We start from the raw sequence: 24,485 nt of genomic DNA on the forward strand, positions 1-24,485 counted from the left end.
GCACTACTGACTGCGACCCATCCTACAATCTGTTTGCACTGTCCATTTAAAAGAAAGCCACGGTATTCAGCTACAACACACGGGAGGGGCATGCATTACCTGCTCTGGGACTTGCGGTGACCACGCATGTCCTTCTTGGGTCTCCGGGTGACTGGCGGGGCTGGGGTGGAGGGCAAGGGGGGTGGAGCAGCAGGTGTGGGTGAAGGAGGTAGACCATTACTGGGCTTACTCTTGGGGTTCTTGTCAGCCTCGTATTCAAAGGTGCGCTTGGGTTTGGGGACAGGGTTCACAGCGGGATCGAGGGAACTCTTCGATGGCAGCCGCTGGGAGCTAGGGCTATTTCCAGGGGTCCCGGGCTTAGTGGAACCACTGCCTTCCCTCTCTGGGGGTGGGCCCGCCTCCCCCGCAACACCAGCCACTCCGACGGCCCGGCTGCCAGCGCTCACACTCGCGCCCCCTGCCGGCTCCTCCAAGGAGCCCAAGGTTCCAGTCTTCCTTTTCCCCCGGTCCACGCTGTAGCAGCTGCTGGGGAGCTGGGGGAGCCCCCGGCCTGGCTGCTCCTTCAGGGCCTGTTCAATTTTCTGGATCCGGCTCAGCACTGCTGAGCTCTCCTTCCTGCTGCCATGCCCCCTGAGGAAGGCGCTGGGCTCACTCCGGCCCAGCCGTTTCTCCAGCCGGTAGAAAGAGTCCCGGACAGGGAGCGCCTCTCCCTCCTCCTCAGTCTCTGGGTAGGAACACTCGGAGAAGGTCCTGCTCATCCTCCGGAGGCCCTTGAAATCAAAGGTCTTTTCAGAGCTGCAGGGGGACGGCACCACGCTGGGACAGCCCAGGCTGGGGCAGCCCTCACTGGCCGCCCACTCGCTCCCAGAGCCCTCCCGCTTCTCTCCACACATGCTCATCCTGGGCGACGCCTCTCGGCGACCTTCCCATGCTGATATCTTCTCCCGGATGCCCAGGCTGTGGGCGCGGGTACCGGTACGGGTCAGCAAGACGCCCCGGGGGCCAGCTGATGGCCCCGGGAATGGCGTGCTCTGGGCAAGGGGGAGGCAGGCAGCTACCCCTGCTACATCCTGGGCTGCGCCTTGGACACTTTCCTTTTGGGCTTCTCTCTTGCACGCCGAAGGGCTTCTGTCCAAATAACCGAAGCTGGTGGTCTTGAAGGGACAGGTGGGTGGGGAAGTATCTGGGGAGGGATCTTGAGGATTCTGGGGTGAAGGAGCTGGGGGGTGCCGGTCCTTGAGGAGCACCCGGGAGCTGGAGTGGCTGGGGTACCTGCAGGCTGAGGTTTCACTATCACTGAGCGGGTAAATAGGACTCCTTGGTGGGGAGAGAACTGGAGGTGGAGAGACTGACTGAGACCTGGGGGCAAAACAAAACAAAGGAAAAGAAAAGAAAATGGCAGTGAGTGGCTGAGCAACCAGTGGCATCCTGTTTTATTCTTACAGAACTCAGCATCTTTTTCCTGGAGGACTCTCAAAGAGTATTCTATTCAAGTAATATACCTTGAAGGCTGTCTTCAAGGAGAGCAATAGCTCCTTAATCACAGCAGGCCAAACTCCACAGGCCTCTCTGCCCAAACCATCCCCAGGCACCCTGAGTAATGTCTGAAACAGACACCTGTTCTGTGCCAAGCGAGAGCATCCCAAGAGTCTACATCTGCCAGTAAGAGGACAGAAAGCCCAGTGGTGTGCTGCCACATGCTTAACAACCAGTTCTCAGAAGGTGTGGTGGCTCATGCCTGTAATCCCAGCACTTAGAGAGGCAGAGGCAAGAGGATCGCTTGAGCCCAGCAGTTCAAGACCAGCCTGGGCAACATAGTGAGACTCTGTGTATGGCAAAAAGAGGGAAAAAGGGACCAAAAAACCCAAAACCAAACAAGTGTGAACAACCAGCTCTCTAGGGGCAACAGCAGATTGGTAGCACTTGCCAATTTTGGTAGTATAAATATTCCTACTATGGCTGAGCTACCAATGTGACGTCACTGGCTGTGGAGTTGAGAAGAGATGCCACTAATCAGCTCTTGTGAACTGGTGCAAGGTGGTTCTTGAACACCACTCCCTGAAGTAGCCCCCAAATACACTCAAACCCTTTGATCTTTCCCCTTAACAAGCCTCTGTCTCCCCTGGGACTTCTGCTACTAGACATAACATCTTGCTTCTTCGTGTTGGGTTCTGACCAGAATTAGAATCCCTGAGGGCCTCAGAAAGGTCAGAAGCGCCCCTCAGGAAAGAGTCTTTTCCACTCTGTCATTGAGGAAGCCAATGGGGTGGGGAGGCTAACTCCTTAGGCAGCTCCACCCTCCAGCAGTGGCATCACATCCAATAATTGGCATCTACCATGTCCCAGCTCCAAATCTATATGCAGATCTTGGCAACTACAAGGAACACTTCTGAATAAATGTTTTTACATATGTTAACTCATTTAATCTTCCTGAAAATTCTATGAGGTTATCATGTTTATTATCTTCATTTTACAAATAAAAAACACTAAGGCACAGAAAGGTTTAATATCTCATCCGAGGTCATTCAGCTGGTAAGTGAAACCAGGACATGAACTTCCACTACACTGGGCTGACTCTCTGAAGAGGAAGCAGTGCCTCTGCCACTTTCTGAACTGCCAGGGCCCTGAGGCAGCTCAAGAGAAATCCCCACAGCACTCGGCACACCCCTGCCACAGCACTTGTAAGTATCAAGGGACTTCTTGGTCTTCCCTACTAGACCATGGTTTCTTCTAGGCCCACGGACAAACAGATAGTGTCTGGAAGGTGCTCAGTGAATGATGAAGAGCAAAAGGAAGGGAAAGGTGAGCTTACTGAAGAGAACCATGAGCATACTTCCTCTTGGGCACACTTTTCTAGTTGTCTACTAGAGTAACCACTGTCAACTTTCAGAATTCTTTCCAAACAGTTTCAGTTCAAAAACAGCAGGATTTGCCAACATTGCACAGCACAAGGCCTACCTGACCCTAAGGCCGTGGCCCTCAGCTCTGGGCTGCCCAGCCTCTCAGGCTCCGGAATGCCATGCTATCCACAGGAAGGCAGCCAGCTGCCCCTGAGCCAGGCTGCTGTCACTGCTCGCTCACACACAGAAAACTGGAGTTTGGGTGAGTCAGGGATTGGCTGACAATTCCCTGCTGGGTCACAGGCCTCTGGCTGCCCCCAATCAACAGGAAACCTCAACATGCTTAAGTTGTTTTTCAAAGGGCAAGTCAAACAAGAGCCATCCCATGTGTATATGGGCACAGATGAGAGAAATTCAGTGCCCAGCCAAGCCAATGACCAAACAGGCTCTGCTCAGTGAGGAGGTGTGAACAGAGTAAGCCTCCGCACTCCCTGGGGTAGGGAGCGGCAGGGCAAGTCGCCAGGCTTGAGGCGGGGGGAGATCCCAACTTCCTCACAGCTCATGGAGGCCTTAGGTCTCTCTTATTTTATAGAACCATAAATACAAAAGGTCATCAGTCTAGCCCCTAAGTGAATGAGTGTCTGTGCTACACAAAGGACTCTGTTTTAGTTCTCAACTGAAGATGCATTTGACAGAGGACAATTTCATTTGTTTATTCATTCGACAAATACTTAGTGAGCACCGACTCTGTGCTAGGCCTGTTCTAGGTGCTAGATACAAGAATAAACAACACAGACATAAATTCATGTCCTCATGAAGCTTATATTCTACTGGGAGATGGCAGGCACCTAATGAGACTCACAATCTCTTGGGAAGCCTTTTTAAACTATACATGCCTCACCTGCTCAGGCACTTTGATATGTGGTTCCCTAGGGCTGTGTCTCCCCAACGGCCCAGGAGAGAATTCACCAGTCCATGTTACTTATGGTAGTGTGGGGCATGGCTCCTTGGGATAGGAAAATGATTCAGGGCCTCTGGTCCATCTGATCCCAGCATGCTTTCAGAAAGAATGATTCTATAACTTCCCTTAGTGGCTCCAGCACGAACAAATCCTCACAGGTTAAGAACTTTCTCTCAATGCCTACCCTGCTTCAACTGAGGTTTCATTTCTCCCCTCTCATGCAGCATAAAATAGAGAGTAGACTGGCCCTTTCCTCTGAAGGTCCTGTCTTTGGTGTCACTGCTGACCTGGGACCCACGGCTTCACGTGCTACCCTTGCCCCAGCCTCCCCACACAGGCCAGGCCCAGTGCACTGTACCACAGAGGAACCTGCCTGTGCTGACCTGAAGCCCCATATCACAGAGAAGGCACCAGTCACTCACTCCAAGGTCTGGTAAACAATAAAGATAAGGCCCTGCCCTCCTGGGGTGACATTCTCACTTGAGGGTAGAATTCTCTGTTATCTGTCTGCATGTTTCTGATTCTACCTCTTATTAGCAATGGACTCACACTCTGAACATCCAGTTTCATTTCTTCAAAACTGTTCCATTTTACATCGCAGGGTTGTCATATTGAGCCAATGAGACCATGGATGCAAAATGCTCATTATCATTAGTACTGTTTTTTTTTTTTTTTAATCAGGTTATGGCTAGCCAGTCAGTCTCAAGAGAGGGTAAGAACATCACAGCTTTGGGGTTCAAGTTTCAGTGTAGCCACTTATAAGCTTCATGACTTTGAGCAAGTAATCTTCTCTCCCTAAGCCTCAGTTTCCTTAACTCTAAAATGGGTGTTGGAAGATCACATATCTCGGCCAGGTGCAGTGGCTCACGCCTGTAATCCTGGCACTTTGGGAGGCTGAGACGGGTGACCTGAGGTCAGGAGTTCAAGACCAGCCTGGCCAACATGGCGAAACCCAGTCTCTACTAAAAATAACAAAAATTAGCTGGGCGTGGTGGCACGCAACTGTAATTCCAGTGACTCGGGAGGCTGAGGCAGGAGAATCACTTGAACCCAGGAGGCAGAGGTTGCAGTGAGCCAAGATCACACCATTGCACTCCAGCCTGGGCAGCAAGAGTGAAAACAAGAGTCTCAAAAAAAAAAAAAAAAAAAAAAAAAAAAGAAAGATCACATATCTCAGAGAATCCCTGTGAGAAATAGTACCTGTCGAGCATTGAGCTTGGGGCCTAACACACAGTGTTCCATCTTAGCTTGATAATTACTAATATTCACAAGGGGCTGACTCTTCAGAGTAATCACCTGGGAAATTTGGTCAGTTTGCCACTGTCAATGGATCCTGAACGCTGTCGGGGCAGGGGGGCAGGAGGGCGGGGAGTAAAACAAATATGACCATGAATTCTCGGCAGCTCAGGCTATGGAAAGGTGGAGTCTATTGCTCTGTCACTCGAATCTTGGTTGATCTTGGTGATTTGCTTTGAGTATAATACAATGTGGCGGTGGAAATTGAAATTGTTCAAATTCTAAACTTGAGGCCTCAAGAGGCCTTGTAGTTTCTCCCTTTACCCACCTGGAATGCTGCCCTGACACCGTCACATAAGGAAGCCAGTCTAGTCTTTTAGAGGACGAGAGGTCCCATGGAATGTGACCGAGGCACCTCTGTCAATAGCCAGCCTACAACTGCCTGACTCATGAATGAGGCCACCTTGGACCCAGACCCAGCCGGACACAGCTACATGAGTGCGCCCAGGGGAAACCAGCAGAGGAACCACCGGAAAACCCACAGAAATGTGAGAAACAATCAACTGTGTTAAGCCACTAAGTTTTGGGGTGATTTGCTCCACGGCAGTAGTAAAAAGATGCAGGTGGGAAAGGCCACGCCTGCTTATCATTGGCCCATCCCATCCCAGGGCAGAGCCACTGCCCTGGCCTTCCTTCCCCACTTCCCCACAGGCCAGCTTAGCTTCCATGATGTCTGGATTGGATCTCTCTCTCACTACTACAGGCTCTGATGCTCTTATGGGGGCACCCCCTGCAAGTGGAGCTAGTTCAGCCACCCTAAGAATCAGCTTCCACCAGTCTTTGCTCCCAGGCTGAAGGAGGGTCAGGAGAGTCTCACCTAGAGAGGGAACACTAGGGAGGCTTCAGGAGGGACACAATGGGAGCCAGGTGTCAGGATGTCTAGATCCTCGTGACAAAGAGTTTGCACAGCAGGTGTCATCCCCTGGCATGGATGGGAGAGAGTGCTCATTCCTGGGCTTCAGTTCCTCTCTGTCTAGTTGTTTCCTAGTTCCTCAAACTGAGACTCGGAGGGAAAGTAAGATCATTCTCCCCTGTTGGACAAGAGGAGACCACGGCCAAGAGAAGGGCAGGGCCTGCCTTTGGATGCCACCATGGGAGCAAAGTCACTGACAGTCTCTAGCTTCACTTCTTCATGGTTCCTAGGCCAGCTCCTTGCTAGCCTTCTCTGCATCTGAACAAAGGAAGCCACCTATCACCAAGACCACAGTGTGCAACCCCACCAGGCCGGAGACACATTTTGGCTCTCCATCCATTCAACCAGATATATTGAGCACCAAGTCTATTCCAGGCACTATTTTAGGCTGAGGTGGGAGGACTGCTAGAGCCTGGGAGGTCAAGGCTGCAGCAAGCCACAATCACACCACTGCACTCCAGCCTGGGCAACAGAGTGAGACCTTGTCTCAAAAGAAAAAAAAAAAGGATCAGCAGAGACTAAAAACAGACGAAGTCTCTTTTTCTATAGGTTACATTCTGGTAGAGACACATCAAGTTGCCTTATTTGTTTAGAGTGAGCAGGTAACATATCAACTCTGTGAGATGGTTTGGGGGCCAATAAAGAAGAATAAAGAAGGGGAAAGGGATCAGAGATGAGCAGCAGAGATGAGTTGCTGTTTTACATAGGGAGGTCAGGGAAGCCCCTCTTGCCAGGGGACACATGAACACAACCCAAAGGAAGTGAGCAATGTGTCTATCCAGGGGAGGAATGTTCCAGACAGAAAGTGCAGTAGGGCAAAGATAACCGCATGCCAACTGTATTCCAGGGGCAACAAGGAGGCCAGTGTGGCCAGAGTGGAGGGAAACAACGAAGTGTGGGCTGGAGATGAGCCTGAGAGACACCAGAAGCCACATTATGGAAGGCCCCATGGGCCACTGATAAGACTTGGGCTTACACTCTCAAGAGAAGTAAGCTCTTGAATGGGTGTGAGCAGGACAGTGACAGAATCTGACTTCACATCAGAGGATGACAGGCAGGGGTACAAAGGTGGCAACAAGGAGACTATTTAGAATGCCACTGCAGCAATCCGGACAAACAATTATTATGATGACTTGGATCAGAAGGGTAGTGGTAGAGACGGACCTACTTTGAGGGCTGGGCCAATGCAATTTGCTGATGGGTTAGATGAGCAGTGAGACACAAACGGGAAGTCTAGGACAGCATCAGGATATTTGGCCTGAGCACTGGTAGAATAGAGTCTGGGTTATAAATTTCAATATGGGAGTCATTAGTGGTATATAGAAATATTTAAAACCATGTGGCCAAATAAGATCCTCTAGAGCGTAAGTGTAGCTAGAGAAGTCCAAGTGCTGGGACGTTCCAGTGTGTTGGGGTCTGGACAAGGAAGAAGAACTAGCCAAGGAGACCGATTGAGAAGAGCATTTAGTGAGAAAAGAAGAAAACCATGAAGAGCAATGTCCTGAGACACTCAAGAAACAAGGAGTGATCAACTGAGTCAAACCTGCCAACAACTAAGTAAGAGAAGGACTGAGAAATGATTTGAAACATGGAGGTCACTGTGACCTGACGAAGAGAGGTTTTGGTAGAGAGGTAGGAAGGGAAGCACGACTGGAAAAATTCAAGAAAAGGGAGGAGAAGCAGTGGAGACAGAGTTCAGACAACTCTTTTAGAGTTTCCCTAAAAAAGGAACAAAGAAATGGGATGGTAGCTGGAGAAGAATATGGCATAATGGAAGCATCTTTCTCTCTCTTTTTCTTTCTTTCTCTTTCTCTCTCTCTCTCTCTCCTTCCTTCCTCCCTCCCTCCCTCCTTTTCTTTCTTTCATTCTTTCTTCTCTTCCTCTCCTTCCTCTTCTTCCTCTCCTTCCTCTCTCTCACAGGATCTTGCTCTGTCGCTCAGGCCGGAGTACATAGCTCACTGTAACCCAAAAATCCTGGGCTCAAGCCATCTTCCCACCTTAGCCTCATGAATAGCTGGGACTACAGGTTCATGCCACCAGGTCCAGCTAATTTTTTTTTTTTTCCACAGATGGGAGTCTCACTATGTTGCCCAGATAGGTCTTGAAGTCCTGGCCTCCAGTGATCCTCCTGCCTTGGCCTCCAAAGTGCTGGGATTGCAGGCATGAACCACCATGCCAACCTTGTGACTGTAATTGGAATGATCCAGTAGAGAGGGAAAGGTTGTCAGTGCAGATACTGAGGGCACAAATGCAGGAATAACATGCTTGAGTAGGCAACGAAGAGGTGGGGACCCAACGCCCGTCTAAAAGGGCTGGCCTTACACTAGCACCCACTTTCCCATGTGCCTGCACTGGACGTCTGCTCTCACAGTCTCGTCCCTATGCTGCTTTATGCTTCAGTTGATCACTCCCTGTTTCTTGAGCGTCTCAGGACATCACTCTTCATGGTTTTCTTCTTTTCTCACTAAATGCTCTTCTCAGTCGGTCTCCTTGGCTAGTTCTTCTTCCTCGTCCAGACCTCAAAACACTGGAACGTCCCAGCGCTTGGACTTCTCTAGCTACACTTAACGCTCTAGAGAAACTCATTCCAGAGGGGGGAGAAAAGGTCAGAGTTTGTTCCCCTCCTGCTTCAAGCATCTGGATCCAGCCCTCTCCCCAAACACATTGATCTACTTGATGACTATGTCCTATCAATTCTACTTCCTAACATCTCTCAGATGTGTCCCCCTCCTCCCCATCCCTACTGCTACTGCTGCTTCTTTGGTCTCTTAACTCCTCTGTCTGCCTTCAGTCTTAAAGCAGTTTTGGTCCATCCTCTCATCTTCTGACATTTTCCCAAAATGAAAAACTGATCATGCTTGAAACTCCTCATATCTACAGAATAAAATGCAAATTCACTGGCATTGTTGACGAGGACCCAATGAGCTGGTCCCTGCCTATTTTCCCCTTCATTATCCCACACTGTTTTCCCTCCATATCGATCCTGTATCCCACCCTCAGGCACATCAAACTCTTAGCTTTTTTCACACCCTACCCCCTTTCAGGTAGAGATGCCCTATGCAGAGGCCTCCACTGGGGAAACATCTGTGATGGCATGTATAACACTGCATTGCACCAGACTGTTTCCTCTCCCTTACTAGACTATGAGTGAGCCCACCTGAAGGTGGTAACAGTATCTTGTTAATCTTGATATCCCCCTGCAAAGTGCCTAGAACTTAAAAGGAATTATTATTTGTGTTGAATGACTAAATGAATGAAAATGTAAATAGTTAAAAACCTAGGCCTCTTGTATGCCTGCTCACAACATTGTCTGCAGACTTCCTCGCCTTTCTCTTTGTGGTGTATGAGCTGAAGAACAACAGAGAAAGGTACACGAAGCACTCGGTGCAGCCCAGTATCGCCGTCAGCCCCCGAAGCCCTCTCCCACTAGGCACGAAAGCTACACTGGCTGGGTCCTGGTCCCATCACTTTCTGGGTGTGCTCATGGGCAAGCCCTCTAAGTTCTCTGTGCCTCAGGTTCTTTAAACACAGACAACACTTACTCGGAGTGTCCTCACACACCAGCTGTGTGGCTAAGATGACGCAAATCTCTAACAGTGTTTGAACACTATAAATCATTCCATAAAGGTAAAATAAATAATTTTTAAAAGTAAATACAAAGCAGCCATCAGACACCCAAGACTGCTCTTACCATCTCTCTGTTATTCTACAATCCCAGAGTATGCCCCTGGGAGGCAGACACCGTAGAACTGGGCACTTGTGCCGTGGCCTTTTCAGCGGGCAGCCAGTTCTGCTGCTCAACACAGGCATGGATGCCAACACTGCAGCACGCAACTGGCCAAAACCAACATTTTAAGGAGAGATGAAGTAAGATGAACAGATAAAAGAAAGCAGGGGAGAATGCAAAGGACATTTAAAAGAAACAGAGCACCATAAATGCACACACACACACAAATATGTAAGACACATAGTTAGGATGGAAAGAATATGAGCTAAGGTATGGAAAGAGAAATAAATTTAAAGAAAAAGTATTGTGGGCCAGACACGGTGGCTCATGCCTCTAATTCCAACAATTTGAGAGGCCAAGGTGGGAAGATCACTTGAGCCCAGGAGTTGGAGACCAGCCTAGACAACATGGTAAAACTCCATCTCTACAAAAAAAAAATTTAAAAATTAGCTGGGTGTGATGGCATGCCCCCGTGGTCCCAGCTACTCAAGAGGCTGAGGCAGGAGGATCCTTGAGCCCAGGAGGTCAAGGCTGCAGTGAGCCATGGTTACACCATGGCACTCTAGCCTGGGCAACAAAGTGAGATCCTGTCTCAAAAATTTAAAAAAAAAAAAAAAAGAAGAAAAGAAAAAGCATCATGTGTATGTGTGCGCATGCACATAGACAGAAAGTGAGAGTTAAAGTGCATAATAAATATTCCCTCTGGTACTGTCTCACAGGAACACGCCCCAATCCCTGGGCTAGTGACACAGGCCCCTCTTCGGTAACACAAGAAGTATTTGTGCTAAGGAATGCCTCACATATTGTCAGGTGCCCCGAGGAACTTTTTTGGAGGGAAGGCTGTCTATAGTCCTTGGTGAACTTGGCATGCTCTGAGTTGCTCTGCTTTTTCTGGTTATGGGGCTACTGCAAGTGTTAGTAACAAGAAGGGACTAAGCTGGAGCTAGTTGGGAAAAGTCCTAGTAGTCCTGGAAACAGCCTGAGAGGTACCAGGATGTGTTATGAGTGCCACGAAGTGAGCCTGTCTGCAGGTGAAGGTTATACAGGGCTCAGTGTCCAAAATGCTTCCATCCCTACTAAGCAATGTCTAGCCTGCTTCAAATGAAACTGCCTGGAAGGTGGCCGGCCATTCAGCATTCTCAGGCTTCTCAACTAAGGGCCCTGTTGGCTTGGCGGCATCACCATCCTCCTGCCACTCAGTGACTGCCCCAATTCTGGGGATGGCATTCTCACTGCACTACCCTAAAGCCATACTCTTGAGTGTGGAGGAGAAAAAGGAGGAAGAGTGCCCCAGTCAGCAAGTCCAAGAGTTTGTTCCCCAGCCTAGAGCAGAAACTTGCCCAGTAACAAGACATAGACATCCCATTCCAGAAAAGTCCTGAGAAAAAGCCAAAGGACAGGGTGATACTCACAACTTGGCTTTCTTGCTCCCAAAGCAAGCATCTCAAACAGTTGTGAGCCCTCAACAGGGTCCAGGGCAGCCTCAGCCCCCAACTGGGGCTATATCTAGGCTACCATCTATAGAGATTTTCCAGGTCCCTACAGCTTGTCAGGGTTAAGTGAAAGGTAGTGAGAGTCACAGCATAAACTGAGTTGCCTTTTCAATTCCAGAAAGCACATCTAAGAATCTACGGAAGCCACACCTGTCTGCCCCCAAGCTGGTTTCTAAGGAAGCACCAAGTGGACCGCTGAGCTCTTCTCTGGGAGGGAATGATGAACTCTCTAAGTAGCAGTGGCAAAGTGAACACAGAGAGAATACTGACACTGCAGAAGCCCTCTCTGAGGTTACTGATCCCTGACAGGAACATCCCCAGTGCCCTAGTCCAGTAAAGACTGGGCTGCTGTATAAAGCAGAGCCAGGCACCAGACAAAGCCAAGAGGGAGGCAAATCCGATTCCAGGAAACCATGCCAATGGCACTTGTGGTAGTTTTAAAACGTGGTCCCCAAATTCTTTGACATGCCTCCAGTCAAAATAATCCCTCCTCTTAAATCTGGGCTCTGTTACTGCTTGATTGATAGCATACAATACAAGTGATGTGGTGCTACTTTTCAGGCCCAGGCCTAAAAAAATCAGCAGCTCCTAATTCCTGTCTACCATGCTAGGAGCAAGCCCAGGCCATGTGCAAAGGGTACACGTGGGTGTTCTGGCTGCCAGTCCCAGGTAAAGTCCCAGCAACAGCTGGAATCGCCCAGACGTGGGGTTAAGACATCTCCAGGTAATAGCAGCCCCTAGCTACTGAGCCCCCCCGCAAGCCTTGAAGTCTTTTACTTTTCTCTTCTTGAGAGACAGTGTCTCACTCTGTTGCCAGGCTGCAGTGCAGTGGCAAGATCTCAGCTCACTGAAGCCTCGAATTCTTGGGCTCAAGCGAGCCTCCCGCCTCAGCCTCATGAGTAGCTGGGAGCACAGGTGCATTCCAGCACACTGGGCTAATTTTATTATTATTACTAGTTTTTGTAGAGACAGGGTCTTGCTATGTTGCCCAGCCTGGTCTTGAACTCCTGGGCTCAAGTGATCCTTATGCCTCAGCCTCCCAAAGTGCTGGGATTACAAGCGTGAGCCACTGTGCCCAGCTAGCCTTGAAGTCTTTTTAGCCAAGGCAGACATCATGGAGCAGGGACAAGCCATCCCTGCAGTGCTCTGTCTGAATTCCTAATCCATGGAGTCTGGGAGCATAAGAACATGTTGTTTTATGCCATTAAATTTTTTTTTTTTGAGGTGGGTGGTTGGCAGTAGATGTCTGGAATATATTTTGGCACCTGCAAGAGAGGTGCTACTGAAACAAAATCTTAAAACAGTGACTTTTGGGCTGTCAGTAGGGGCGTAAAGGAAAGTAAGGAAATGCTATTAGAAGCTAGAGAAGAAGGAACCCTTATAGTGTTGAAAAGCTTATCAGCTGTGGTAACATAGATAATAGGAAATATAGCTAATAAATCTGATGAACTACCTAAGGAGATTTGCAGGCAAAGTGCTGAAGGTGCCATCTGACTTGCTCTAGCTGCCTACAGTAAAAAAGAGAAAAGAGGTAAACTAAGAAGGAGCTGTTTCGTTGTTAAAATTTAAAGGAATCACAAATGAGAAAGGGCTTGCTGGTTTTCACTTCCAGTCCCTCTAGGCAGGAAAACATTCTCAAACTAAGAAATGGCTTCCAGATTGTGGTGGCTGGGCACGGTGGCTCACGCCTGTAATCCCAGCACTTTGGGAGGCTGAGATGGGCGGATCACCTGAGGTCAGGAGTTTGAGACCAGCCTGACCAAAATGGAGAAACCCTGTCTGTACTAAAAATACAAAATTAGCCAGGCATGGTGGTGCATGGCTGTAATCCCAGCTACTTGGGAGGCTGAGGCAGGAGAATCACTTGAACCTGGGAGGCGGAGGTTGCAGTGAGATGAGATCGCGCCATTGCGCTCCAGCCTGGGCAACAAGAGCGAAACTCCATCTCAAAAAAAGAAAAGAAAAGAAATGGCTTCCAGATTGTGGTGATGGTTTTATTGAGTATGTGTGTGTGTGTGTGAGTGTGTGTGTGAAAACTCAAACTGTATACTTTAAATAATATAATTTATTGTACTTTAATTGTCCCTCAATAAATCTGTTTAAAAAAAATCTAAAGTGAGACTGAAAAAGCCTTTGTTAAGACCCCAAAAACTGGCCAGGTACGGTGGCTCATGCCTGTAATTCCAGCACTTTGGGAGGCTGAGGCGGGTGGATCACCTGAGGTCAGGAGTTTGAGACCAGCCTGGTCAACATGGCAAAACCCCGTCTCTACTAAAAATGCAAAAATTAGCCAGATGTAGTGGCTCATGCCTGTAATCCCAGCTACTTGGGAGGCTGAGGCAGGAGAATCACTTGAACCTGGTTGGCAGAGGCTGCAGTGAGCCGAGATCACACCACTGCACTCCAGCCTGGGTGACAGAGTGAGACCCTGTCTCAAAAAAAACAAATTTTTTTTTAAATTACTTGAAGTGTTGCCTCATAGAACAGACAGACAGACAAAAGGCCCCCTAAGAATCTTGTGAGTGGGTCCTGTAAACCCTCTCTGAAGACAGTAAGGCTCCTAAGAATCTTAAAAACCTTTGTCCCATAGCAATCTCCCAAGAAATCCAAATCGAAGTGGAGAGGGGCTTATCTGTTCTTTTTTTTTTTTTTCTTTGAAACAAAGTCTGGCCCCCAGGCTGGAGTGTAGTGGCTCCATCATGGCTCACTGCAGCCTCGACCTCCCAGGCTCAAGCGATCCTCCCACCTCAGCCTCCAGAGGAGCTGGGACTACAGGTATGCACTACCATGCCTGATTATTTTTTTTTTTTGTAGAGATGGGGGTCTCACTATGTCGCCCAGGCTGGTATCGAACTCCTAAGTGCAAGCAATCCTCCCACCTCAGCCTCCCAAAGTGCTTGCATTACAGGTATGAGCTACTGCACCTGGCCAAGGGGCTTATCTTGAAGTGATTTGTATGTGTGCCCTTTGCTATTATAATGGATTATAAAATGATTCATAAGAAACCCATGAAGTTTTTTTTTTGGGGGGGGGGACAGAGTTTTGCTCTTGTTGCCCAGGCTGGAGTGCAATGGCGTGATCTCGGCTCACCACAACCTCCGCCTCCTGGGTTCAAGGGATTCTCCTGCCTCAGGCTCCCAAGTAGCTGGGATTACAGGTGTGCACCACCATGCCCGGCTAATTTTTGTATTTTTAGTAGAGATGGGGTTTCTCCATGTTGGTCAGGCTGGTCTCAAACTCCTAATCTCAGGTGATCCACCCGCCTCGGCCTCCCAAAGTGCTGGGATTACAGGCATCAGCCACCGCACCCAGCCAACCCATGAAGTTTTTAAAGGAAATGTATCAGCTTGGAGTAAAAAGAGAAGAGATAGTATAAAATGAAGAAAAGACTTTGGGCCCTTAACATATTATGGGCATGAAGCAGATGGAGAAACTACTCACCTGCAATAATGAGCTAGCTACTTCTATGGAAAAGGAAAGATGAGTCAGAGGGCAGAACCAAAAGCCCAGAGGGTGCAGCTTAGAGACAAGGTAAATGAGTCAACACCTAGTCAAAGAATTAGCAACAGCTGTCCCACTGAATATAAGAAATACATCAAACCAGTGACTGCTGGGTACCTCTTATTTTCCCCTTTTTGAAAAGAAGCCTATTCAGTGGTTACCCTAAGCCTGTCCCACCAGTGCATTTTGGGTAGCAGATATACATTCTCTTTAAGTTACAGGTCTTCACAGCAAGAGAAACAGTACTTAAGGAGCTGCACACAAGGAATGAACCTGCGCCCCAAAAGTCTCATCTACATCCGGACCTGATTTTTTTTTTTTTTTTTTTAAGACAGGGTCTCAGTCTACGCCCAAGCTGAAGTGCAGTACAATCTTGGCTCACTGCTACCTCCATCTCCCAGACTCAAGAATCCTCCTGCCTTAGCTTCTAGAGGAGCTGGGGCTACAGGCATGCACCACCACACCCAGCCAACTTTTTTATTTTTGGTAGAGAGGGGGTTTCACTATGTTGTTGCCCAGGCTGGTCTTGAATTCCCAGGCTCAAGTGATCCTCCCACCCCAATCTCCAGAGTAGCTGGGACTACAGGTGTGCACCATCACATCCAGCTAATTTTTGTACTTTTTGTAGAGATGGGTTTTTTCCATGTTGCCCAGGCTGGTCTCAAACTCCTGGGCTCAAGCGATCTGCCTGCCTCAGCCTCCCCAAGTGCTGGCATTAGAGGCGTGAGCCACCGGACCCGGCCCTATCTGTACCTGATTTTGGTGACAAGATTCCATTGTAATAGACTGCAAGCTGATGCCATGAATAAGAGGAGACCTGAGATTTTAGGGGAGAGAGTGAGTGTATTTTGCATCTGGGAAAGATGTGAATTGTTGCAATCAGAGGGCAGACTGTATTTTCCAAAGACAGGAACCACAACCTATCCCATTCCACATACCTTCTTATAAAGAGATGTTGATATTCCTCTCAGCAGGTGGTGGAAATTATCTTCCTTTCTCTTGAACTTGGGCAGCCCTTTGTTACTGTCTTAATCAATACAGCACAATAGAAGATAAACTATCTGACTTTTGAGGCTAGCTCATTAAAATGCCATGCATTTTTGCCTTGTTCTCTTGGGATTCTTACTCTTGGAACCCAGATATCATGCTATGAAGGCATGCTGCCAAGTGTGGAGGTGACGTGCAGGTGTTCCCTAGCTTTAGTCCCAGCTGACCGCCAGCATCAACTGTCACACATGTAAGCCTTCAGATGATTTCAGCCCCTAGCCATTGAGTCACCCATAACTTTCAAGCTACCCCAGCTGATGCTGCAAGGAACAGACACAAGCTTTCCTTGCTGAGCCCTACCCAAATTGCAATTGGTGGGCAAAATAAATATTATTCTAAGCCACTAAGTTTGGGGTCATTTGTTATGTAGCAATAAATAACCAGACCAGTACTGACAGCATCATGGTTGGATTCTAGGAAGCATCTCGAGTAACAGGGGCTGAGGCCACAGGGCCTCCTAAGGGGGGCCTGCCATGGCCAGGACAGGCCCTGCAGCACTATCTTTTACCCACAGCTACTCAGGAGATTTTTCTTCTCTTTAAGCTCTTAGCTTCCCCCGATCTAAGGCACAGGGTCCAAATCTGTGCCTACATTGGCCATGGAACCTCAAGACATCTCTGGATTTCACTGTATCACAAACTGAGGCCACCCTCTGCATAAAAACCTGCAAATATGAGTTGAAATTAGGGCTCCACTGCCAATTAGCTGTGTAGGCTTACAGGTTCCTCATTTGTAATGTAAGTTACTGAGCCAGATATATCTCAAGATCCCTTCCAACTCTAACATCCCAACAGAGAATGTATCGGGCCTCCAAAGAGTTCCAGCTGAGTAGGGGAAATAAGACCCACACAAATATCCACTTTATGAGATACTATATGATAAGTGCCATTTGGCCGTTTTGAACCAAAGATTCTGAGTGAATGCAGAGGAGGGAGGGATTTGTCTTAGTTGGGTGGTCAAGAAAAACACTGGGAGAGAAGTGAATAATTGTATCCAGATTGGCAGAAATGTAAGGTTTGCATTAGAGAACAGTGAACTATTAGGGCAGAAAGAAAGACCAGGGCCAGATCATGAAAAGCCCTGCAAACCAGGCTAAGTTTGACTTTATCATGGATAGCAGTACTTTGGGGGCAGGAAGATCCCAGGAGTGCTCATAGGAAGGGAATGTGTTGGGATAATAAAATAACGGAAGGATGAAGAGAGGCAGGCTTGAGTACCTCTTCCTACTAGTTTTGTATCCTTAAGGAGTACCTCCTGTTTTCTGTGCCTCAGTTTCCCAATCTGTAAATCAAATGGGTTGGAATGAATGAGCTACAAAGCCCCCTTTCAGCTCTACCTTTCTAAGAAACTACAGACTAGATGAAAACAGAGTCCAAAGCTAAGATGACCCATTAGGAAGGTACTATAAGGACTCAAGTAGTACAACAGCCTATGCTCTAAGAGGCTGCTCTCCCATCTATCTAGTTGACTAATCAACAAATAGCTAATGGCTTCTACATGCCAGGCATTGTTCCAGGCTCTAGGCACACAGAAAGACATCAAAGTCCTTGCCCTCAAGAATTATATATTCTCACACACTCAGATTTTCAGCACCCACCACAAGCAAAAGTTCTCAAACTCAAGGCTGACACAGTCTGTTATTTCCAAGTTGCAATGACCCAGGTGCTGGAGTTTCATAGTGAAGAAGCTGTGGAGGAAATCAGCAGGTCTTCAGAGAAGAGCCCCTGCTGCCTGCCAGGTCTTACTGCACAAGTGAAATCTCCTGAGAGCAGTAAGTGGCAAAGGTCACCCTATCTACACAGCTGAATTAGCTCTAAACATAATACTTCCTTTTTTGCAAGTTACCAACCTGCTTCCAGTCCCACCCCAGGTCATCAACACCAACACAGCAAAGGCTGACCTCTAGAATTCAGAAGAGGTTTGAGAATCCCACCCCAGACCCCCAGAGTGGGATGCAGCCATATCTTGTGAGCTGAAGTGGGAACAGCCTGTGGGGAGAGTGTATCTGGCAGGTAAGGATGAACAGTATGCTCATTCGGCCTCATCAACAAAAGCGAAGACAAGGAAACCTGCTCCGGGAGACCAAGATACAGCAAAGAACAAAACTGAGGCAGTCACATGAAAGGCTTAGACTTCCTCCTCCTACACATTCCTGCCAAATCAAGACTAAGCTGCAAAGGAAAAGGAAGGGAATAAATTAGCAACACACCTGTGAAAACCTAGGGACTGGAATCCAGGGTCTTTAACCCAGACAGGCTTGGTGGTAGCACCAGGTGAAGTCTTACACAAATTAAGGGTACAGTCCTTCAAATACACACCTTGACAGTTACACAGGGTCCCATCTGCCCACCCCCGCCAGTTTTCCTTGACCAGACCTCCCTCTTCCCCCAAAGCTGGGTACAAATGCGTCTTAGAACCACTGGGTTCCTCTGCCTTCATGTGGATGATGTGGAAGTCCCCGACGTAGCCAAAGTGTCAAAGGCCCAGCTTTCCAACGCCCCAACACCTTCCCCTCCTCAACTAAAGCTCTGGTCACACGGAGGAGTCTCCTCCTTGGATTCATGTGCTGGCAATGATAAAAGGGCCCCAGGTCACTACCAAACACCTATTGAAAGGTCAAACTAAGAAACTCAGGTGCCAAGATCATCAATCCAAGTTGTAAATACCTTGAAGAGAATGGATCATCCCTCTTTGCCCTCCAGTGCCCAGCACAGAGCCTGGCACCCAGGAGAACCCTCTGAGTTCACCGACAATGCCTTCCTAAATGAACCAGTGATTTACTGCCTTAGCCCAAAGAACACACCCACATGTGGCCAGGGGTGAAGGCAGCCAAAGAAACCACCAGATCACAATGTCTAAATAATACCTACACCCCAGGGGTAGTCTCTGAGAGAAGGGTGTCGCTAGCCACAGAGGCCTGCAACTTCACACCAAAAGCCAGGCTCCCAGGAAAGAAAGGAGGGAGGGAAGGAAGGAGAGAAGCGGAAATGTGGTAGGAAGGAAGAGAAGACTTAGAAGGGAGGCAGGAAAGGTGCTTTTTTTTAGGCACATCTGAGGCTCAGATATTTACAAACACCATCTAGCAGGTTATGATGGCAAGCATGCTGAGAAGCTAAAGGAAGAGCAATTTCTGAAAACACTTAGAAGTAGGCATTTACTCCAAATAGAAACTGCAGCACCTGTCAGCAGTCTCGAGTCTGCTTTGAAACTTGATGTAAATACTGCCCCTCCCACCCCTCTACCCCATTCCTGTATGGTGGAAATTAGAAGGAAAAAAAAAGAATATTTAAAGGAGTTGAGGGTTGCTGGGAATGGTAATCTCCATTTCAGGTCCTAAATATACAATTTCTTTAAAATTACAAATAAAATGACAAAATCACATATATTTGTTTCACTCCTACAGTAGTGTGATATTCTAAAAAACTGGAACCCTAGTTTTCAGCCCCATCTGCCAGCTCAATCATGGTAAGAATGCCACTAGGCTGACAAGAGCCCAACAACGTGGTTCCCAGGAGCAGGCAATGGGAGATAAAGACTCTGAGACCTTGACTTGTTTCTACCTTGGACACCAACATGTTCTGGAGGAGGTCAGTTTCTCCACCTGCTTTGCCCAAGAAGCTGTTCCTTGCCATTCCCAGCCTCACTCAGTACAGGGAAGCTGGTATGCCACCAAGCCCAGTCTAAATGAGAGGGATTGCCTGGGCAAGGGGTGTTCCTATCAGTCTTGCTGCTGCAAGTGGATAGTCAGTTTGCTTGGCTAAGTCCCAGGATCTTACGTACTTAACAAGTCAGAGTCCATCAAACCCTGTTTGGCATAGTCCATCCAGACTGTTTCTATTGGGACAAAGTCCTGTATGTATGGTGTGGGGAGCCCCTGCCTCCTTCATGACAGTCACTCCCCAGGGGCTACATCCTGTGCACTATTCTACCAACTATATCTGGACTCCAGTTCTGAATGAACCAAATGTTTACCACCAACTCTGACCAGACCCTATTGGACTCAGCCTAGCACTGCACAGCCAGATATCCAGGAATGAACTAGCCCTGTCCAAACCAAAGCTAAGCATCCTTCTCATAGCTATCCGTCTTAGAGGCAGAGGCCCCAAAAGCCAAATTTGTCCACCTGACATTCAGCAGAAAGGGCTATGAAAGGTACACAGCTTTAATAAAAAAGACTAAAGGTTCTTTTAAGATATCAGTGTCCAGCCTTGGCCAAGACCAGAGAAGCCCTGGTGAGAGTACTGTGCATCTATCTGCGCATCTGTGAGTTCTGGAAGCTTTGATCTCATCCTCAAAAGGGGGTTAAAATTTATTGAGTAGCTTTATGTCAGCCATAATGCTAAGCACTGACATATATTATCTCATTTAGTCCTCAGAGAAACTCTGTAAGATAACTACTATTATTATTTTATAGATGAAATAATGAAGATTTTATAGGGCACAGGGAAACGTTCTGAGAGCTCACTATTTGGTAAGTGGTTAGAACCTGGATTTGAACCAAATCCATGATTCCAAAATCCACGGTTTCTCTAAACTCCTATAAAGCCTAGGCTGCTGCTTGGAGTTTGTGCTAATATGCGTAACTGCCTCTCTACCCTTAGCCCAATGTGGTCAGCTTCCCTCACTACAGTGCAGCTTAGCTCAGGCACAGGCCCCAAGCTCTCCCCACCATGGGAAAAGGTTACAAGCCAGAAGAACATCAGCTGCTTCTTGCTGGCCCCATCCTTAGAATGCTAGACACAAAGCAAAGCTTGTTTTAGGGTTACTGTTTGCTATGTCACATGGAAACTTATAGAACTAGAAAATATCTTCTGCCTAATGGTCAGCATGAGCTGGCCTAGACCAGTCACCTGGATGACTGTCAGTCAAGATGATGACTATTTACATTTTGGAGGGATCCCACCCAGGACCTAGGTCCCTTGATGCCACCTCCCACAACTGCTCCCTTACCCACCTGCTCAGAGTCCCCCGAGGGGCCTTAGTGCCTCCAGCTCCGTGGGTGATGCTGGAATTCTTGTTGGCAGTCATGGTCATTTCGGCTCTCTGCAAACCCAGAGCCCTGCAAAGACGACAATGCCGGTAAGCCAAGTTTCTATAGGCAGCCAAAAGCACCTTGAACATCTTCCAGATGACCTCCAAAAGTGCCAAGAGGGTGTCTGTGGCAGGTAGTAGAAACTGCTTTCCCACTTAATGTTTAACTCCATGTGTTACAGCTTAAGAGACCCCAAGAAACCCCTGGCCTGGAATACGGAGGAGTGTGAGCTAATTTGATTGTGAGTGCACCAATCAGCACTCTGTGTCTAGCTCAAGGTTTGTGAACACACCAATCAGCACCCTGTGTCTAGCTCAGGGTTTGTGGATGCACCAATCGGCACTCTGTATCTAGCTAATCTGCTGGGGACTTGGAGAATCTTTATGTCTAGCTAAGGGATTGTAAATACACCAATCAGCACTCTGCATCTAGCTCAAGGTTTGTAAATGCACCAATCAGCACTCTGTGTCTAGCTCGGTTTGTAAATACATCAGTCCACAGGCTGTATCTAGCTAATCTAGTGGGGAGGTGGAGAACTTTTCTGTCTAGCTCAGGGTTTGTAAACGCACCAATCAGCACCCTGTCAAAAAGGACCAATCAGCTCTCTGTAAAACAGACCAATCGACTCTCCATAAAATGGACCAATCAGCACGATGTGGGTGGGGCCAGATAAGGGAATAAAAGCAGGCTGCCCAAGCCAGCAGTGGCAACCCACTTGGGTCCCCTTCCACACTGTGGAAGCTTTGTTCTTTCGCCCTGCAATAAATCTTGCTGCTGCTCACTCTTTGGGTCCACACTGCCTTTATGAGCTGTAACACTCACCGCGAAGGTCTGCAGCTTCACTCCTGAGCCAGCGAGACCACGAACCTACCAGAAGGAAAAAACTCCGAACACATCCGAACATCAGAAGGAACAAACTACAGACATGCCGCCTTTAAGAACTGTAACACTCACCGCGAGGATCCACGGCTTCATTCTTGAAGTCAGTGAGACCAAAAACCGCCAATTCCGGACACAATTTCACAGAAAACAAAATAAACAAAGAAGCCCAAGAAACTCCATCTCCATCCATCTCTCCTCATTCCTTAAGTTAGAGTTTCCTTAAACTTCTATCATTCTATACAGTCCATGGTTTTTGCCATATTTGCATATCTCCTGACATACTATTTATTCAATATTTTTCTTGAATATACTTGAAACTGACTTCCTTTTCTTAAAAAGAAAAAAGTCACCTCATTCTAAACAATAAACTATTCATTCAACAAATATTTACTGAGCACCCATGTCCAAGGCAAATGTGATCCAGCGAAGAGTAATACAAAGTCTCTGACCTCATGCAGCTTACATCCCAGTGGGGAAAAACAAACAATGAGCACACATGAATTATCACGTGTGTGATAAGAAGTGTACCTTCGTGTATAATATGTAAGGTGATGGTAAGTGGAATGAAAAAAAATTAAGCGAGGTTGAGCCAGGCGTGGTGGCTCACGCCTGTAATCACAGCACTTTGGGAGGCCAAGGCAGGCAGTTCACTTGAGGTCAGGAGCTCAGACCAGCCTGGGCAACATGGTGAAACCCCTTCTCTACTAAAAATACAAAAATCAGCCAGGTGTGGTGGCAGGCAGCTGTAATCTCAGCTACTTGGGAGGCTGAGGCAGGAGAATTGCTTGAACCTGGGAGGAGGAGGTTGCAGTGAGCCAAGATTGCACCACTGCACTCCAGCCTGGGTGACAGGGCAAGATTCTGTCTCAAAAAAAAAAAAAAAAAATAGAGAAAAAAACTTAAGCAAGGTAGAGGGAAAGACAGTGGTGAAGAGGGTATCTTATTTTAAATAAGATGTTCAGGGAAAACCATTACAATAAAGTAACATTTGAGTACACATCATGAAATTGAGAGCTAGAAGTGCTCATCATTTTTTCTAATACCCATTAAAATAAAAGTAATATACATTAAGGTATTTAAATATTTAAAAGTAAAAAATGTCTGTTCATGTACCATATATTCTTAGCTGATATATCACAATGGTAAATGCACTATCCTTTCAGGAACACTATTTTATGCCAAGTAATAAAAGGAATATGAAGATTAAAATTTAAGGGTACATTTGGGTTGGAAAGAAGGAAGTAAAATTATCTCCATTTGCAAATGGCATGATTTTGTATGTAGAAAATCCTAAGGATTCCACTAAAAAACCTATTAAACTGCTGAGTGAGTTCAAGTAAGTGTGCAGGATACAAAATCAATATTAAAGATCAATTTTGGGCCAGGCATGGTGGCTCACACTTGTAATTCCAGCACTTTGGGAAGCCAAGGCAGGCAGATCCCTTGAGCCCAGGAGTTCAAGACCAGCCTGGCCAACATGGCAAAACCCCATCTCTACTAAAGATACAGAAATTAGCCAAGTGTGGTGGTGCATGCCTATAATCCCAGTTACTCAGGAGGCTGAGGCATGAAAGTAACTTGAACCTGGGAGGCAGAGGTTGCAGCAAGCCAAGATTGCACCACTGCACTCCAGCCTGGGTAACAGAGCAAGACTCCAAAAAGAAAAAAAAAAATCAATTTTATTTCTATATACTAACAATGAACAATCTGAAAATGAAATTAAGTAAACAATTCTATTAACAATAGCAGCAAAAATAATAAATCACTTAGAAATAAAAGGAATGCAAGACATGTATACTGTAAATTATAAAACATCATTGAAAGACATAAAAAATGAAAAGACATACCATATTCATGGATCAGAAAATTTAATATTGTTAAGATGGCAATTCTCCCTAAATTGATTTACAGACTCAACAGAATACCCATCAAAATCCCAGCTAGCTTCTTTTCAGAAACTGACAAGCTGATCCTAAAATTTTATGGAAATGCAAGGGATACAGGACAGCCAAAACAATCTTGAAATAAAAAATGTAGTATAGCCCTAAATGTAAGAGCTACAATTACAAAAGCAACGCTGGAAGAAAACCCAGAAGTAAATCTTTATGACATTGGATTAGGCAATGGTTTCTTAGATATAACACCAAAAGAACACACACACACACACACACACACACACACAGGACATGAATTGTACTATGTCAAAGTAAAGAACTTTTGCGCTGTAAGCAATACCATCAAGAAAGTGAAAAGACAGCCTAAATAATGGGAGAAATTTTTTGCAAATCATGTATCTGCTAAGAAACTTGTATCCAGAATATATAAAGAATTCTTTCAACTCAATAATAAAAAAGTAACCCAATTAAAAATTAGACAAAGGATTTGGAACAGAAATTCTCCAAAGGTATAAACTTGGCCAATAAGCATACGAAACAATGCTCAATATCATTAGTCATTAGGGAAATACAAATCAAAACCACATGAGATATTACTTCACATCCACTAGGATTTCTATAACAAAAAAAGACAGATAAAAACAAATGCTAGTGAGACTGTAGAGAAATTGGAACTTTCATTCCTTGCTGGTAGAAATGTAAAATGGCACAGCCACTCTGGAAAACAATTTGGTAGTTCCTCAAAAAGTTATACTCAGAGTTACCATATAAACCAGGATGACCCACTCCTAGGTATCTGTTCAGAAGAAATGAAAATATATGTCCACACAATCACTTGTACATAAATGTTCATAACAGAATTACTCATAGTAGCCAAAAAGTGGAACTAACCCAAATG

At 46.8% G+C, this 24,485-nt stretch overlaps 1 protein-coding gene across 11 annotated transcripts in view; it reads right to left on the reverse strand.

Annotated features, from left to right (window-relative positions):
• The window catches only part of DENND2B (DENN domain containing 2B), a 222,032-nt gene that overhangs the window by 36,740 nt on the left and 160,807 nt on the right, over positions 1–24,485 (reverse strand). For 6 of the 11 annotated variants that reach the window (XM_063710958.1, XM_063710955.1, XM_063710959.1 and 3 more), the window contains 2 exons: positions 20,733–20,837; positions 100–1,359 (listed from right to left, as the gene is read on the reverse strand). In XM_063710958.1, the coding sequence (XP_063567028.1) occupies positions 100–1,359; positions 20,733–20,812 (1,340 nt within the window). In that variant the 5' untranslated portion in view covers positions 20,813–20,837. The remainder of the gene's footprint in view (positions 1–99; positions 1,360–20,732; positions 20,838–24,485) is intronic. The other 5 variants (XM_063710963.1, XM_055355397.2, XM_063710964.1 and 2 more) reach the window with 2 other exon arrangements.

This window comes from Gorilla gorilla, chromosome 9, assembly GCF_029281585.2.
Source record: "Gorilla gorilla gorilla isolate KB3781 chromosome 9, NHGRI_mGorGor1-v2.1_pri, whole genome shotgun sequence".
NCBI lineage: Eukaryota > Metazoa > Chordata > Mammalia > Primates > Hominidae > Gorilla > Gorilla gorilla.